Source organism: Lithobates pipiens, unplaced genomic scaffold, assembly GCF_037356315.1.
Source record: "Lithobates pipiens isolate NorthernLeopardFrog02 unplaced genomic scaffold, aLitPip1_a1.2 Scaffold_3, whole genome shotgun sequence".
Lineage (NCBI taxonomy): Eukaryota > Metazoa > Chordata > Amphibia > Anura > Ranidae > Lithobates > Lithobates pipiens.
The window spans coordinates 47,091,232-47,107,728 of record NW_027507790.1 but is presented as its reverse complement, the minus strand read 5'-3'; the positions used below and the strand labels follow the sequence as shown (position 1 = coordinate 47,107,728).

At 42.0% G+C, this 16,497-nt stretch overlaps 1 protein-coding gene across 2 annotated transcripts in view; it reads left to right on the top strand.

Annotated features, from left to right (window-relative positions):
• The window catches only part of LOC143940359 (clathrin heavy chain 1-like), a 253,280-nt gene that overhangs the window by 34,580 nt on the left and 202,203 nt on the right, over window positions 1-16,497 (top strand). For both annotated transcript variants that reach the window (XM_077461620.1, XM_077461619.1), the window contains exon 2: window positions 11,413-11,620. In XM_077461620.1, coding sequence (XP_077317746.1) covers window positions 11,413-11,620 — 208 coding nt within the window. The remainder of the gene's footprint in view (window positions 1-11,412; window positions 11,621-16,497) is intronic.

Sequence of the window (16,497 nt, the reverse complement as noted above, 5' to 3'; positions counted from 1 at the left end):
TTTTAGGCTTTTTCTTCTATTTTCACCAGGTGATCCAGCCAGTAAGTCTGTTTTTCAAAAGAAGCAGCTCTCGAGCAGAATGTAACGGTTTCAGAGATGAGAAAAAAAGATTGAACACCGACAGGGGTGCTTAGAATGATCAGCTTTTACTTATTAATGTAGAACCTTTATCCCAAAAGATAAACACTTTGCTGTAACTGCTTCTAAAGTGTTAGCTGGAGTTTGGCTTGAAATTGTTCTTGTATTTAAATCTGCTAGTACATATAATACCCCCCTCCCTTAGACTAACAATGCTGCTTTCCAAATCCTGTCCTCATTTATCCCGAGTGGGAGCACTCTAATACAAAGGTGTGTTACTGGCCAGGTGACCAGGGGAAAACGGGGAAATGGGGGAAAAAAAGTTATGTTGCTACTGACCTTAACTGAAGTTTAGTGAGCTGCAATATAATACATTATTGGTTTTGGATTGAATACAGTTTTTTTTTTTTGCGCATAGTTAGCCTTTAGCCTCTACCTGTTTTTTCAGGTATCTTCAAGGACGATGATGTGACTCCCGGCCGCTCTCCTGCTACGATCCATGGCTACAGTGGGCAGTGCGAGCGGCAAGCATGGTGATCACGTGACCTGGGTGTCAGAAAAATATCTCAGTCTTTCCCGCTGTCGCCATGAATCGTAGCAGAAGAGGGACCGGGAGTCCTGTGACTGGCCTAAAGATACCTGAAAAAGGGTATTTAGAGGCATAGATTTAAACAAACACTTATACTGTGAGTTATCGCTGGATAAAGGAGAGAGGCTGCCAGTGAAAGCGTTTTGTAAGGCAACAGCCACTTTAACCAGTTATACCAAGCAGGTGTTATTGATGATCAATTTCATATGTAGGTTGAAACAGTCATTAACTGAAACAAAAACAGTTGTGTAGGAGAGCTTAAAACTGGATGAGGAGCAGCCCAACTTTGCTACTAAGGTGAGGTTGTGGAAGACCTATAGAGAAAAAAGAGAGCACTCACATAGCCACATCTATAAGGTAGAGGAAAAAAAAAAAAGGGATACTAGGTATCCCTAAGTCAGACTTTAAAGGTATACAAAACTATAATGAGGTATAGAAAAATAACTATTTATTGAATAATTACAACGTGAATAGAGCATTCAAGATTAAAAATCTTATAAATTTATACAAAAAAAATACAGTGAGTCCTTTGGTGTCAACGTGTTTCACCTGTAGGCTTCCTCAGGACACATTCAAGGTTTCAAAGATAACAGAGAGAGCAGAACTCGCTGTTTTGCAGGAGAATGCGCCTCATGGATATCCACAGATATCATCCAGGAAGGCTTAATTCCAACTGTCTAAATGCCATTAACCAGAAATTACCATATCTGCAAGCATAGATAGGTCAAATATATACACCAGGTAGTTCCGAAGCAGGGGCAAGGTAGTACCAATAAGAATTAGACAAAATCGGTATCCAAAATCGGTAGCCAAAAAAAAGGGGATATTTGGGCCTTGTCCTGTGCCCGGACCAGAAATATGGTCCCTGTGTAGTAACTACCGTAGCATAAATGGGTCAAGGATATATGCCAGGTAGTTCCAAAGTACGGGCAAGGTTGTACCACTAAAAATAAAACAGAACCGGTAGCCAAAATAAGGGTTATTAGGGCCTTAAAGCCAAAGTGCCTTGATGGCTGCTGAGCAAGAAGTCCTGTGCCCGGACCGATAATATGGTCCCTGTATTATAGCTGAACGAATAGGCCAATATAAAATGGCCCCCTAGGAGACAACCTTCCGCTGGTCACCGGTTTTGTCTAATTCTTATTATTCCTACCTTGCCCCTGCTTCAGAACTATCTGGCGTATATTCTTGACCTATCTATGCTAGCAGATATGGTAATTTCTAGTTAACAGCATTTAGACTGTTGGAATTAAGCCTTCCTGAATGATATCTGTGGATATCCTTGCTATCTGGATACCCATACACGAGGCCCATTCTCCTGCAAGACAGTGAGACCTGCTCTCTTTGTTATCTTTTAAACCTTGAATGAGTCCTGAGGAAGCCTAATGGTGAAACACGTTGACGCACAAGGACTCACAGTATTTTTTTGTATCATTTTATGATTTTTATTCTTGAATGCTCTATTCATGTTATGTAATTCAATAATTTTTTTTTTTCTTCTATATTTCATTATTGAAATCTAAATGTATACAGTGGTGTTGCGCTCCTTAATTAACTATGTCAATAAATATGTGAAGTACACAGTGTACAAAAATTAAAAAGTGAGTAATCCTACAAACGTTTAACTATAAACACATAATTTAACATCCAAAAAGTGCATTAAATAAAGTGCATTTAGGTGCAAGGATAGGTATATAATATATCTCAATCTAAAGTGCACAGATTGCAGTGATAGCAGGATCTACAGCGTAACTGAACGCTTGATAATATAATGTCCAAAGGTGCAGCAGGTATAGGTATATAATATATCTCAATCTAAAGTACACAGATTGCAGTGATAGCAGGATCCACAGCGTGACTAAACGCTTGATAATATAATGTCCAAAGGTGCAGCAGGGAAACAAATAAAGTGATAGAAATATATAAGAAATCTAAAAAAAAATTATATAAAGTATATTCCACAGTCCGTATTAAATCATGCACTGAAAAAAGTCCACTCTGTGTGCAAATATCTGATAATCCCGTGAGTGAATCGTTATTCCATAGGTGATAACGTGCAAGGTGTCCACACACTGGTAGCAATGGCTACCTTACCTTACTGCTGTAAGGTAACAGCATATATCCTTTTAAGCAGGTGGTAGATGTAAACAGCAATGGGTGCCCCCCTCTCTAGGTCCTCAGTCACAGGCAGCATATACATCCATAGGAGAAGAGAAAACGCTAATAGTGAAGTATGTAATGTAATCCGAACTTTATTTTAAAAGGACATAGTCCAGGGTACTCACATTTTAGCATAAAACATAAATGCAGAAAAAAACTTTACACGAAGCGACAGCATCAAACGAACGAGCCGGTAGTGTGTACTACGACCGTCACTTCCGGTATCCTCCTAGTCCAATCCTACGCGTATCGTCACGTAGACATCGGTGCCTGTCTTTTGCTAATATCTCCTAAACCGTGTAGATTTAGGAGATATTTCTTGCACCTACAGGTAAGCCTTAATCTAGGCTTACCTGTAGGTAAAAGTGGTCTGTAAGGGTTTACAACCACTTTAAATATAGATACAATGAATATTTCCTAAACATGCACAGTTTAGCAGATATTCACAATGCCCGATTAGGTCACCTGTGCATATGGGTGATGTCATCGCAGCTTGGCCAGTCAAACAGCCAGAGCCCACAAATCCAGAAGCAAGACCAGCCGCAGCTGCAAGTTTCTAAAGTAAGTTTTTCATAATGTGCTAGTATGCAGTGCATTTTTTTCCCACATTTTACTTTAATCTCCTCTTAAGAGAGAGTAAATTGTTTCTCTAATCTTTACTTTATAACTGAGCTCCTCCATGCCTCTTATTAGTTTGGTTGCCTTTCTCTGCACTTTCCCCAGTTCTCGTTTCAGTTTTGTGAACTGGTGCCCAAAACTGAACTGCATGTTCTAGATGGGATCTTGCTAATGATTTTTATGGGGCCAGAAATATGTCTCTCTGGAGTCTATACAAAGAACTATGTTGCTAGCTTTACAAACTGCAGCTTGGCATTGCATGCTATTAACCAGGCCTATTCTGGCACTCCTCTCCTACATGTAAAAATCATAATTTTTTTTTTTTTTGCTAGAAAATTACTCGAACTTCCAAACATGTTGTCATTTTTTTATATATATATATAATATTAGTTTTTAGCAGACGCCCTAGAGAATATAATGGCGGTCATTGCAACTTTTTATGGGGGAAAAACGGTTTTCATGATTTTTAAAAAATGACAGAATAGTAAAGTTAGCCCATTATTTTTGTATGATGATATGCCGAGTAAATAGATACCTAACATGTCATGTTTACAATTGCACACACTTGTGGAATGACTCCAAACTTCAGTACTTAAAAATCTCCATAGGTGATGCTTTCAAATTTTTTACAGGTTACATGTTTAGAGTTAGAGGAGGTCTGGAGCTAGAATTGTTGCTTGCGCTCTAAGGCACGTGACGATACCTCACGTGTAGTTTGAACAGTGTTTACATATGTGGGCGGGACTAACGTGCGCTTCTGACCGTGAGCGACAGGGGCGTTAAAAAAAAAAAAAATATATATATATATATATATATATATATATATATATATATATATATATATATATATATATATATATATATATATATATATATATATATATTTTTTTTTTTTTTACTTTTACAACATTTCTTTTCTTTTTCTTCTTCTTCTTCTTCTTCCTTTTTTTTTTTTTTTTTTTTTTTGATCACTTTTATTCCTATAAGGAGGAATGTAAACATTGTAATAGGAACCTTTTGTGACAGGTCCTCTTTTATGGAGAGATGTGGGGTCAGTAAGACCCCACATCTCTCCTCCAGGCTGGAAAGCATGATATTGAGAAAAAAATCACCGACCTCGTGCTGACAGCTGCGATCGTGGCTTTGTCTTCTTCCGGGAACCCGGGCGTGACATCATGAGATGACCAGAAATCTCTATTGTCGTCATCTGGTGCCGGACGGTGTCCCCTGCCTTCGCTGTAAGAACGATCAAGCGGTGAAACTACTGCTATGATAATTTTTATGTTGCACAAAATCCCTGACTGAAGACAAGGATATCTGATGCCTGTAGCTGCTGGCATCATTCAGATATTCCCACTGAAAGTCCAGGATTTCATGACGCCCTTGGGCGGGAAGTGGTTAAAGTGATTGTAAAGGTAAAAAGTTTCTAGCATTTTAATGCCTTCTCTGCATTAAAGCATTTGATACCCCAACACTTCATATTCCTGCTATGTACCTGCAGTACATTGCACTTGTATTAGAAAATATCCTGTTCTTTTTGTATTGCTTCTTTTATGTGAAATCCCTGGTGATCCTGCCAGTCCCTCTGCTTTCCTAGTAAAAACTGACTACACTAGGCAGAAGAGCGCACAGTGGTCAGTTCTCTAGCTATGCTGCGAACTCAGCCTGGTCTCCTCCAATGATCAGACTTGTTATGCCACACTCCCCTGCTGCACAGCCATTCACTGGGAAAATCAGTGTGCTGCTGCTCCCCCCCCCCCCCCCCCCCCCAGCTCCTATGCAGCTGAAAACAGAGGGAATGTATTTTATATATAAAAAATGAAAGGCAAAACATTTCTGCATTTTTGACACTGCGTCGTTTTAGCTGACAATTGCTTGGGTATGCAACTTTGTTCAAAAACAAGATTGATGTCCTTTTTGTTTCCCCCATATAGAGCTGTCTTTTGGTGGTAATTGATCACCTCTGTGATTTTTTTTTTTTTTTTTTTTTTTTTTTTTTTTCATTTTTATTTATTTTTTGCGCTATAAATAAAGTGACAATTTTGGGAATTTTTTTTTTTTTTTTTTTTTACTTTTTGCTATAATAAATATCCCCAAAAATGTCTTCCTCAGTTTAGGCCAATATGTATACTTCTACCAATTTTTGGTAAGAATTGCAATAAGCGTATATTGATTGGTTTCACAAAAGTTATAGCGTCTACAAAATAGGAGCTATATATGGTCTTTTTATTTATTTATTTACTAGTAATGGCAGTGATCTGTGATTTTTTTTTTTTTTTTCTTTTTTCAGGACTGCGACATTGTGGGGGTCGGATCGTACTGTATACTACACTGACAGGGAAGGGTTTAACAGGGGGGCGATCAAGGGGTTAACTGTCTCCTAGGGAGTGATTATAACTGGGGGGGGATAGGACTGTCTTGGGGAGACCGATCGTTGTTCATGCAAAGTATAAACAACAGATCAGTCTCCTCTCCCTTGACAGCGTGGAGATCTGTCTGTTTACATTGACAGATCTCCGTTCTGTCTCTGTGTGGAGCGATCACGTGCATCGGCTCTGGCAGCGTGCGCCCCCTGGTCTGAAAGCAAACCAACGTGTAGCTACAACGGCTTGCCCAGGGGAGCTAGTCTGCTGCATTATAACTGCGATGGCTGCTCAGGAAGTGGTAAAAAGAAACCTCCATGTCGGCTCCCCCAGCCCCCCTAAATACTTCCTGAGCCTAGGGGTGCACCGAATGGGAAATTTTGGTGCCACAACGGAAAATGCAGGATGCACTTTGCCAAAAACCAAAAATGACAGGTTTTTAAAAAATATTATTTTTATATATAATTCTATTATATTCGACTTTTTAATTGATATCATTTTAAGTTGATATGAATTTATTGTTGGCCATTATTGGCACTTTTAGTGCAGGAAAGGTCAAGAAAAATGCAGTCCTCAGTCTCTAACCATCTCTTGTATCATGTCTGTAATCTCTTACTTAAACATAAACACACTAATAGTAGTAACAAAATTTCCATTTGGTGCACCTCTAGCAGACCTGATACAGGAGATGGTCAGAGACTGCAGACATGATGCAAGTGATCAATGCAGCCTCATCAGTGCCTGTCGGATGCAGCCTTGCCCGCATGAGAGTGGCGATCTCTCCATGTGTCACGGAGCTGGATTTGAATTTCCCAGCCGCAGTAACAATGTCCCGCCTCCTGTGATCACTGTAACGAAACGTCCGACACTCTGAGTGCTTTCTTTGTATACCGCTTCCTCCAGCCTTAATATAGATATCAGATATTCCAAATCGTTGACAACCAATAACTAGACAGTACTCGTTTTGGCTGCTGAACATGAAAACTCTACTCTAGCAACACACCTGTAACCAGAAACATAAATTAACGTGAGCTAATTAATCATTTCCAGACTAGGCGACTCAGAGATATGACCTTTCAGGTCCTAGCCTTGTTATCTCTTGGCTTCCTAACTACAATACACATTATCATAAGTATCAACACAGAACTCCTTCACCCAATAGCAGAGTTAATTAACACAAACAACAATGGGTGAAAGACCCTCCAGACCAGTAGACGACAGGAGACCCAGGGTCTCCAGATCTCATTAATCAGCATTCCTTTTACATACATCTGCTATGAGTCCCACACTGGCAGAGGCTATCATTCCTTAATAATCTCCTTTTGCATTACATAACAGAATATCTTACTAAATGCTTGTGGCTCCCTCAGATGCCAGGGCCCATAGTCGGTTTGCAAGAGGCTAGCATTCAGTCCCCTCCAAAAGCCTCTGTCCTGGCTGGGTTTATCACAATCACGTCACACTGATTCAGTGTCCACCCATTGGATCAGTGTGCTGTCTATCGCAGGAGGCCGCGGAGGTGAGACATTTTTACTGATGCGAAAATGGTTTTCGGCGGCCGAAATTTTCGGTGCACCACTTATGATGCACCACTAATGATCTAAATCCAGTGCTGTGCAGCACTGCTCCTCTCTCCCCTCTCTGACAGGAGGCTTGGCAGCAGCGGGAACCATTGGCTCTTGCTGCTTTCAATCATTTTCTGAGAGCAGGGGACAGGGCCAAGCTGCACCGTGTGTGTGTTAATAGACACACCTGGTGTGGCTTGGGATTGAGCTCACACGAGAGTCCCAGGCATGCTGCAAGACCGGCATTCAATCAAACCTGCTGGGTTCAACAACAAAAAAAGCTTCTTGTGTACCCTGCATAAGTTTGTGCTCTTCTAGAACACCCAGATCCCTCTCTTAGTTGAGTGTCACTTTAAGCCCATTGTTTGTTTTTTGTGCAAAAGTAACTTTAAAATGTAATTGTATTGATTATACATTTTTCTGTCTTGCACTATAAAGATTCATCTTTAGTTTAGTTTACTTAGCATGACATTGTCATTCTGTTTTCTGATTAAACCAACTATATACTAGAGCTGCACAATTAATAGTTAAAAAAAAATCGTGATCTCGATTCACCCCCTCTGACAATCTCTCCTATAGAGGCTGACGATTCTTTCATATAAACAAGTGGAGAAATCTGCTCACTCAGCTGTCAAAAGAAAACATCTGGGCAGTTGGCCAAGTTTTTTTTTTAACTTGCAACATTGTAACTAAGCTTCCTCCTTAGATCAAAGGGATAGAACTTCTGTGTAAATTGTGCAGACTGCCAAGTTTTCAACAATGTGAAAATGCAGGAAGTTTAGCCACTTAAAGTGGTTGTAAACCCTTACAAACCACTTTGACCTACAGGTAAGCCTAGATTAAGGCTTACCTGTAGGTCCAAGCAATATCTCCTAAACCTATATGGTTTAGGAGATATTTGCCCGAAAACGGGCACCGCTGTCTACGGCGCATGCGCCGTAGACAGCGGCGCGCAGGTGCACTGAACGCGGCAGTACCAAAAATGGAGCTGCCGCATTTGTCGACTCCCGTGCGCATGCGCGGGAGTGACGTCATCGCGGCTTCGCCGAATGACAGCGGCGGAGCTGCGAGACGCCACCAGCAAGATGGATGCGGCGGACTACAGGGGACAGCGCGACTTCGCAGGCTCCTGTGTCAGGTAAGTGACACATAATGGGCTACTATGCAATGCATAGTAGTCCATTATGCTTTACCTTTGCAGGGAAAAAAAGAGGAAGTAAACTCATCAGGGTTTACTTCCTCTTTAACCACTTTCAGACCGGACCAATTTGCTGGTCAAAGACCAGACCACTTTTTGCGATTCGGCACTGCGTCGCTTTAACTGACAATTGCACGGTCGTGCGACGTGGCTCCCAAACAAAATTGACGTCCTTTTTTTTCCCACAAATAGAGCTTTCTTTTGGTGGTATTTGATCACCCCTGCGGTTTTTATTTTTTGCGCTATAAACAAAAATAGAGCGACAATTTTGAAAAAAACACATTATTTTTTACGTTTTGTTATAATAAATATCCCCCAAAAATATATATAAAAAACATTTTTTTCCCTCAGTTTAGGCCGATACGTATTCTTCTACATATTTTTGGTAAAAAAAATCGCAATAAGCGATTATTGATTGGTTTGCGCAAAAGTTATAGCGTTTACAAAATAGGGATAGTTTTATAGCATTTTTATTAATAATTTATTATTATTTTTTTTTTACTAGTAATGACGGCGATCTGCGATTTTTATTGTGACTGCGACATTGTGGGGGACCCATCGGACATTTTTGACACATTTTTGGGACCATTGTCATTTATACAGTAATCACTGCTATATAAATGCAGTGATTCCTGTGTAAATGACACTGGCAGTGAAAGGGTTAACCAGTGGGTGGCAGTGTAGGGGGTTAAGTGTTCCTAGGGGTGTGTTACTAACTGTGGGGGGGTTGGGCTTTCATTTAGTGTACACTGATCTCTGCTCCAATCACATGGAGCAGAGATCAGCGTCACTAGTTGCTAGGCAGAATGGAAAAATGTTGTTTACACAGCATTTCCTCCATTCGGCCGCTCCGTGAGACGATCGCGGGGATGCCCGCGGCGATAGAGTCCGCGGGTCCCGCGACCGGACTCACGGGGGTCCCGACCAGCGCGGGAGCGCACCGCCGGCGGCGCGCTCCCGATGGCAGGGCGGCATCGAATATTGGACGTACCTGTACGCCAATATGCCTGCCCGTGCCATTCTGTCGACGTACATCGTCGTGCGCTGGTCGGGAAGTGGTTAAAGTCTAAATCTTTTTCTGACACTTAAGTTAAAATCAATATTTTTTGCTAGAAAATTAATTGAACCCCCAAACATTATATATATTTTTAGCAGAGACCCTAGGGAATAAAATGGCAGTTGCTTTTATGTCGCACTGTATTTGCCCAGCTGTCTTTCAAATGCAATTTTTTTGGGAAAAAAATTCACTTCAATTAATAAAAAAAAAAAAACGAAACCGTAAAGTTAGCCTAATTTTTTTTTTTTTTTTTGTGTGAAAGATGATGTTACGCCGTGAGAATCGTGATCTATCTTTTAAGCAAAAAAATTGTGATTCTCATTTTAGCCAGTATCGTGCAGCTCTACTATATAGCATGCTTTTTCTTGGACTGTGCAATGGTTTACTTCAGTGCCAGTATCCTGGAAACCCCCAGATTGGTTGGAAATCGAGGCTGCTGCATAGGAGTGATTTAGGTGGAAAGAGTTCACCTTTTCTGTTTCTTTATACCACTGATGAATGTGATATAATATGATCCAAATTCATAAGCAGGTCTCTTGAACTGTTGAATTAGCATGCACTACAACGCCATGTCTGACTCAGAATGTGGCAAATACAAAGGACTACCCCTTGGGGTTTCAGTTGCAGCATTCTGTCTAGGGACATAGCGAAACAACCTCTCTTTCGCTTCACTTGCCTTTTCTAGTTATTCATCCTGGTAAAAGTAGCCTCAGGTTAGTAGTTTATGCATAGCATGATTCATGTTGGAAACTGTCCCAGTGCTCACTTTGTGCGCTGCATTCCCTGAGCATATAAAGCTGTCTTGTGTGGAGATTTAGGCCAAATGTTAAGATGCTTTTGTGGTAAAACATTGCATAATTGAATATACTCCTCTGTGATGTCTGTGGTGAGGTAGCAAGTCATAGATACGTGTTCGCTTTCAGGTTAAGACCAAATGTATGCATTCTTGTGTGATCTTGTTTTAGAGAGCCATCCATTTACAGGCTGGGAAACTGTGCTTTGAAAAAAATCCATCTTCAGCTAAGCTTTAATTTTCTTTTGGAACAAGCAAAATTTGGAGCATCATTCAGGATTCTATTGCTGCATATGTCCCTTGTCTTGAGGTTTCACCCTGTCACTGGGACAGTAGGAAATCTCTCAGGACATGAGCACCAACAAAAATGGCCTTTTCTTGTAAGGTGGCTAGAGGGGCCTCCACCTTGCCATATTTTTATTGCTCTGTCTCTGTTTGGTTGATGCATTTTTATATCCTGTCCCAGTGATACTATGGGAGTTATTTACTAAAGGAAAATCCACTTTGAACTGCAAGTGCAGTCACTGTATATCTTAGGGGGGACATGGAAGGAAAATAAAAAAACAGCATTTTAGCTTCCACATGATTGGATGATAAAATCAGCAGAGCTTCCCCTCATTTCAGATCTACCCCTTAGATTTAGAGCGACTGCACTTCCAAGTGCACTTGCAATGCAAAGTGAATTTTCCTTTTGTAAATAACCCCCTATGTGTATGATCAGGATAGGACGTGAGAGGACATTTTTCCCAGAGAGGACACAACAGATGCTAATCCTTCTGTAATCTAAAACAAAAAGTTTTTGCTGAAGTTTGGCTATAAGGTGCATGTAAATTTGAGTGCTTGTTTAAAACAAAATGAAGAAAAAGTTTGCTGTTGGGTTGGTCATACCTGTGTGTCAGGCTATCATTTAATGTTTTATGTTTGTCTTCAGTGTACTGCCATTTTCATGTCAACGTGCAAAGCTTATTATTGTTTTTTGCTTTTATTACAGCTTCAGAATCTGGGAATCAATCCTGCCAACATTGGCTTTAGCACTCTAACGATGGAATCTGATAAGTTTATCTGTATCCGTGAGAAGGTCGGGGAGCAAGCCCAGGTGGTTATCATTGATCTGGCAGACCCCAACACACCCCTAAGACGTCCAATCTCTGCTGAAAGTGCCATTATGAATCCTGCTTCTAAAGTCATTGCTCTAAAAGGTGAGATTCCGATCTGTTGTGTAAAATAGATGGATAAGGAGGTAAATTACTTGAAAATTTTGTCACAGTGCAGTTTCCTAGTAGGGTCTTGTCTCCATAGCAGAAGCAGGTACTTGCAGGGATTAATGCTGGAACCACATGTTTAAAGGGGAAGAACCACTGAATCATTTTGCACTTTACCTGTGTGTGCTGCCAGCTTTCAAATGGGTAACTTGAGTTTAAATTCCCTTTGCACAGATTAATCTACCTGAGAACGATAGCAGTTATGCCCCATTCACAATGGAACCTGCTAAAGCGTATGTCTGTGGAGGGCTATGTTTACTTGCATGGGGATGCACAGGTTTTTCATGCAACCCTGTACAGGTAGTGCCATTGTCCATTGGGATGCAGCAGCTGTATGGACAGAAAAGCTGCTTCCAGTGTGACATTCATGTGAGTGTGCATCCTCAAACGCACCTTGGCATGCACCACACGGATGTTGCACTGGGAGCAGCATCTGTGTCTGTGCAGCGCCTGCATCCCAGTGCATGAAAAACCTGTTCATCCCTGTGCAATTAACTATGGCTTTCCACGAGCATATGCTTTTACGCCCCACATGAACAAGTCATAAAACTGAGGCCTTTGTCTTCATAAGTTATCGCTGGGGTGAAAATGAAGTTATTGATGAATAATTACCACCAGGTGCTACTTGCCAACATGGCACGCAAAATTCTGGTTGAGAAAGTGCAAATGCCTCCCTTGTTCGTTTATTAAATTGGTCTGGGATGTTTTATCCTGTTCTGTGTTTAGTTAATAGATATAATAGAATGAGGAAAAACCTTCAGTATGGTGATCACTATGAAAAGTTGACAAACTGAGCATGTGTTAAAATGTGTTTAGCGTTACTGTAGGTAAGTGGGGTGGCAGAAGAGTTACAGTAAGTGATGTATAGTTCTAGAAGGTTGTGACGGAAGGTAGTGTTTTCTAATGATATTGTATGACAGTGCTGTTGACTGGTGTGGTTTCCTGCTTAAGCATTCAAGGTTTTGCAGTGTTTTGAGAGGACCCATAATAGGGTAGTGTTATTGCCAGCCAGCAGAAATCTGCAAATCGTGCTCAACAGAAGGATACATTTAATAACAAACGCAGGGAGTAGGTGTAAACCTTGAAAGCCTGCTTCTTAAAATATTTACTCGTAAGTATCATGCTTGGATCGTTAAAGTTGACTTTTTTTTTTTTTTTTCCAACTTTCCATCTATTAAAGTGGTTTTATACTCCGCTTGGACATTTTTACCTACAGGTAAGCCTATAATAAGGCTTACCTGTAGGTTAAATTAATATTTCCTAAACCTACACAGTTTAGGAGATATTCACCTTGCATGCAGCGTTGCATGCGCAGTGAAGGTCCGGCGTATAGTGCCAGACCATGTCGGAAGGGAGGACACCCGTGCTCATGAATGGGAGTGAAGTCATTGTGGCTCTTGCTACTCACAGCAACCCTAGAAGAAACGGTGAGGCACCATGTCGGCACTGACTGGGTCGGGTTGCAGGAGCTTCGTTATAATGTAAGTATTTCAATGCAATTTGATGCATACTAGCACATTATGCCAGTGTCTTCAAGGTGATGGTCACGGTGGATTAGCGCTCTATGCTATTATTGGTCCCAGTGAAAGGTCCTGTCGGGTTGAATGGGGTTTTCATTCGTATCCATTCAATGTGGCAAAGGCCAAGATGAATGGTACCCGAGACTCTAGGAAGAAGCACGTTTTTTGCCTGTAATGTGCCTCTTTGAGCGCTTGACCCTGGGATCCGGACCCTTGGACAGACAGAAAAAAAGCCAAAGGCTGTCCTGGCAGGGTGCTGTACAGGTCCAAGGGTGTGAACACCAGATTCGAGGGGTACCCTGTCCTTGAAGGTCCACAAGATACCTGACCCGCTGTGATGGGTGAAGATTGGATCTGGATTAGATATTCCAGCAGTATTTTGCGGCGGGAAATTGATAAGTAAAAAAAAAGAGACCTAAAAGGAACACATGGGTTCACTTTAAAGGTGTGTTTTTTTTTTGTAGCTGCATGTCTGTTTATATTTCGCCACTAGGTGGTAGTGGGATACCTGAGTGTTCACTGGCAATAAGGAATGCTTTTTTTCTTAGGCTCCCCTGTGGCTCCCTGTTTGTCTGGGGAGGCGGGCAGCTTTGTGGTGTCGTTCTCTGCTAACACTGCTACTGCCATGTCACCCTCTCGCCCCAGACCGCCAGCATTTCTTCCTGTTTAAAGCAGCCGTTTGTCCGACACAAAGGAGCAAGCCCTAATGAGGGTTGCAGAGGACGCGTGGCCTAGAACGTAGCTGGCGTGAACGTGGAGATCGAGCGTGCATGTGGCACAGATGCATCTCGGTGGCTATAAAGTTTTCTTTCGGCTGAAAGTCCAGTGGCTGCTGGTTGGACACAGAGCAGGCTGCTGCTAAGGGCCCGTAAGCACTGTGGGGTTATATGCATACAGGCATTTAAAGACACGTCTACTGGTTATTGGGCTGAGCTGTGATAACAGCGATATAGCTGGACAGCTCAGCAGGGGTTTGGGTACACACATTCTGAGTACCGCAAATTTTTTTGCTTGAAGCAATGTCTTCCCAAAAGAAGGGTGGGGGGAACACAGCAGGAAGGGGCGCAAGGGTGCTGTTAGGTTCTGAGGATCCTAGTCATGCTTCCACAGTGCTGTCCCCTGAGAGGCCAGAAGTGACTGGCCAATCTGAGACGTGGCTACTTCCAATGCTTCAGCTTCAACATACGTCACCAAGGACGATTTGGCATCAGGATTAGCTGATTTGGAACGCAAAATAGCCGGCATGATCACGTCTGTCTTCCAAACTGGGAAAAAGAGTGAAAGATCTCCTCCTCCCTCTCCTTATCTTCCAGTACTGGAACAGGAATGGGCAGAGGATATAGAAGTACCTATGGATGACTGGGAAGAAGGTTAAGCAGATGACTCCCCCATCTGAAGAATCAGTCTCTGAGGATCCTTTTTCAGCTTCTCAATCCCAAAGATTGTTTGTTCAACCTCTTACGGATTTGGTCTGTTCTGAATTGAAATTGCCCCCAGTAGAGGTTTCTGAAGCCTCCTTTTCCTCTTTCGGTTCTTTGCGGCCTCCGCAGAGTTCTCATGCTTTACCTTTGAACCCGCTGCTGGAGCAGTTAGTATATGCAGACTTGGATCATCTGGATAGTTTTTATCCCTCCTAAAAGAGTTTCACTTTTGTATCCAGTGGAGGAAAAAATTCACAAAAAGATGGAATATGCCAACAGTTGATGCTGCTATTTCCTCTGTGAATAAAAGCTTAACCTGTCCGGTAGACAATGTCCAGGTTTTTAAAAATCCAGGTTTTTAAAAATCGAGAATCTTTACTTAGAGCTTCCTTTTCCATAGCTGGCTCAGCAGCACAACCTGGGTTAACAGCTATAGAAATTTGTCAGTCCTTGAAAGACCAGTTTAAATGAATCATTGAGTGTTCCTGCTCAAGGGGAATCTTCTCACGAGTTGGCAGACCTGCTGAGGGCCTTATGCTTTGCAGTGGATGCTCTTAAGGATTCTATTCAACAAGTGTCACTCTTTGCACTCTTGTCTGTGCATATGCGCAGAATTCTTTCGGTAGAATTTGACTTGCAAAAAGCTGTTGGCCGGTTTTCCCTTTCATGGGGAACCTTTGTTCAGAGACTATTTGGATAAAGTATATCCAAAAAATTTCTAGTTCCCCAGCACCTCAACCATGCTTCAAGAAGTAAGCCTCAAGGGCAAGGATGGGCAGAAAAAGCTGGGTTTAGAGGCCTGTCCTAAGACCTTCTCATGAAGAGGCGCCCCCACTTATTAGGGTGGGGGGAAGACTTCTGCAGTTTTCAGAAGCCTGGAGAAAAATCTTTATTCCAGGCACTAGACCGTTTGAGATCGGAAGGTGTAATTGTATCAGTACCGACATAAGAGCGGTTCATGTGTTTCTATTCAAATCTTTTCACGGTGCCTAAACCGAATGGAGATGTGAGGCCCATTCTGGAGCTCAAAAATCTGAATCAATTTCTAAACATTCACTCTTTTTTTTCATATGGAGTCTATCCGGTCAGCCGTGTCCGCTCTCGGGGGATGAGAATTTCTAGCATCGATAGACCTCAAGTATGCTTATCTGCATGTGCCAATTTGCCTCTCTCACCAGAAGTTAATGCAGTTCTAAGTAGAGAGGGGCGTCCTTTTCAGTTTGTGGTCTTGCCCTTTGGGTTAGACACAGCCCACAAAAATTCTGGTTCCGCTATTGGCAAGACTAAGAGTCCAGGGTATAGAAATAATGGCATTTATGGATCAGTCGGCTGCAGGCCTAGACCAGAATCTGGCCAACGCGGTCCAGTATTTGAAACACATGGGTTGGGTTCTCAAACTAGAGAAGTCAGCCTTACGGCCGGTGCAAAGGCTAGAATACTTGGGTCTGATTATAGACACAATCCAAGAAAGAGTATTTTTGCCTCAGACGAAAGTCAGTGCCATAAGGGATCTTGTACAGGTTGTGAAGGGAAAGAGGGGCCCTTCAATTCTCCTCTGTATGAGGTTGTTAGGGAAGATGATGGCTTCATTTGAAGCAATTTCCTATGCACAATTTCACTCAAGATCATTGCAGAACAGTATTCTGTCTGCTTGGAACAAGAAGATCCAAGCTTTAGATTATCAGATGTATCTGTCCCCAAGGATGCGGCTGAGTCTCAGTAGGTGGTTGGCAGCCAGATATCTGCAGAAGGGCAAATCCTTCCTCCCAGTGGCTTGAAAGGTGGTAACAACAAATGCCAGCCTCTTGGGCTGGGGAGCGGTTCTGGAGAAATCCACACCTGACGTAGTACACACGCTCCGAATGCGAGCGAT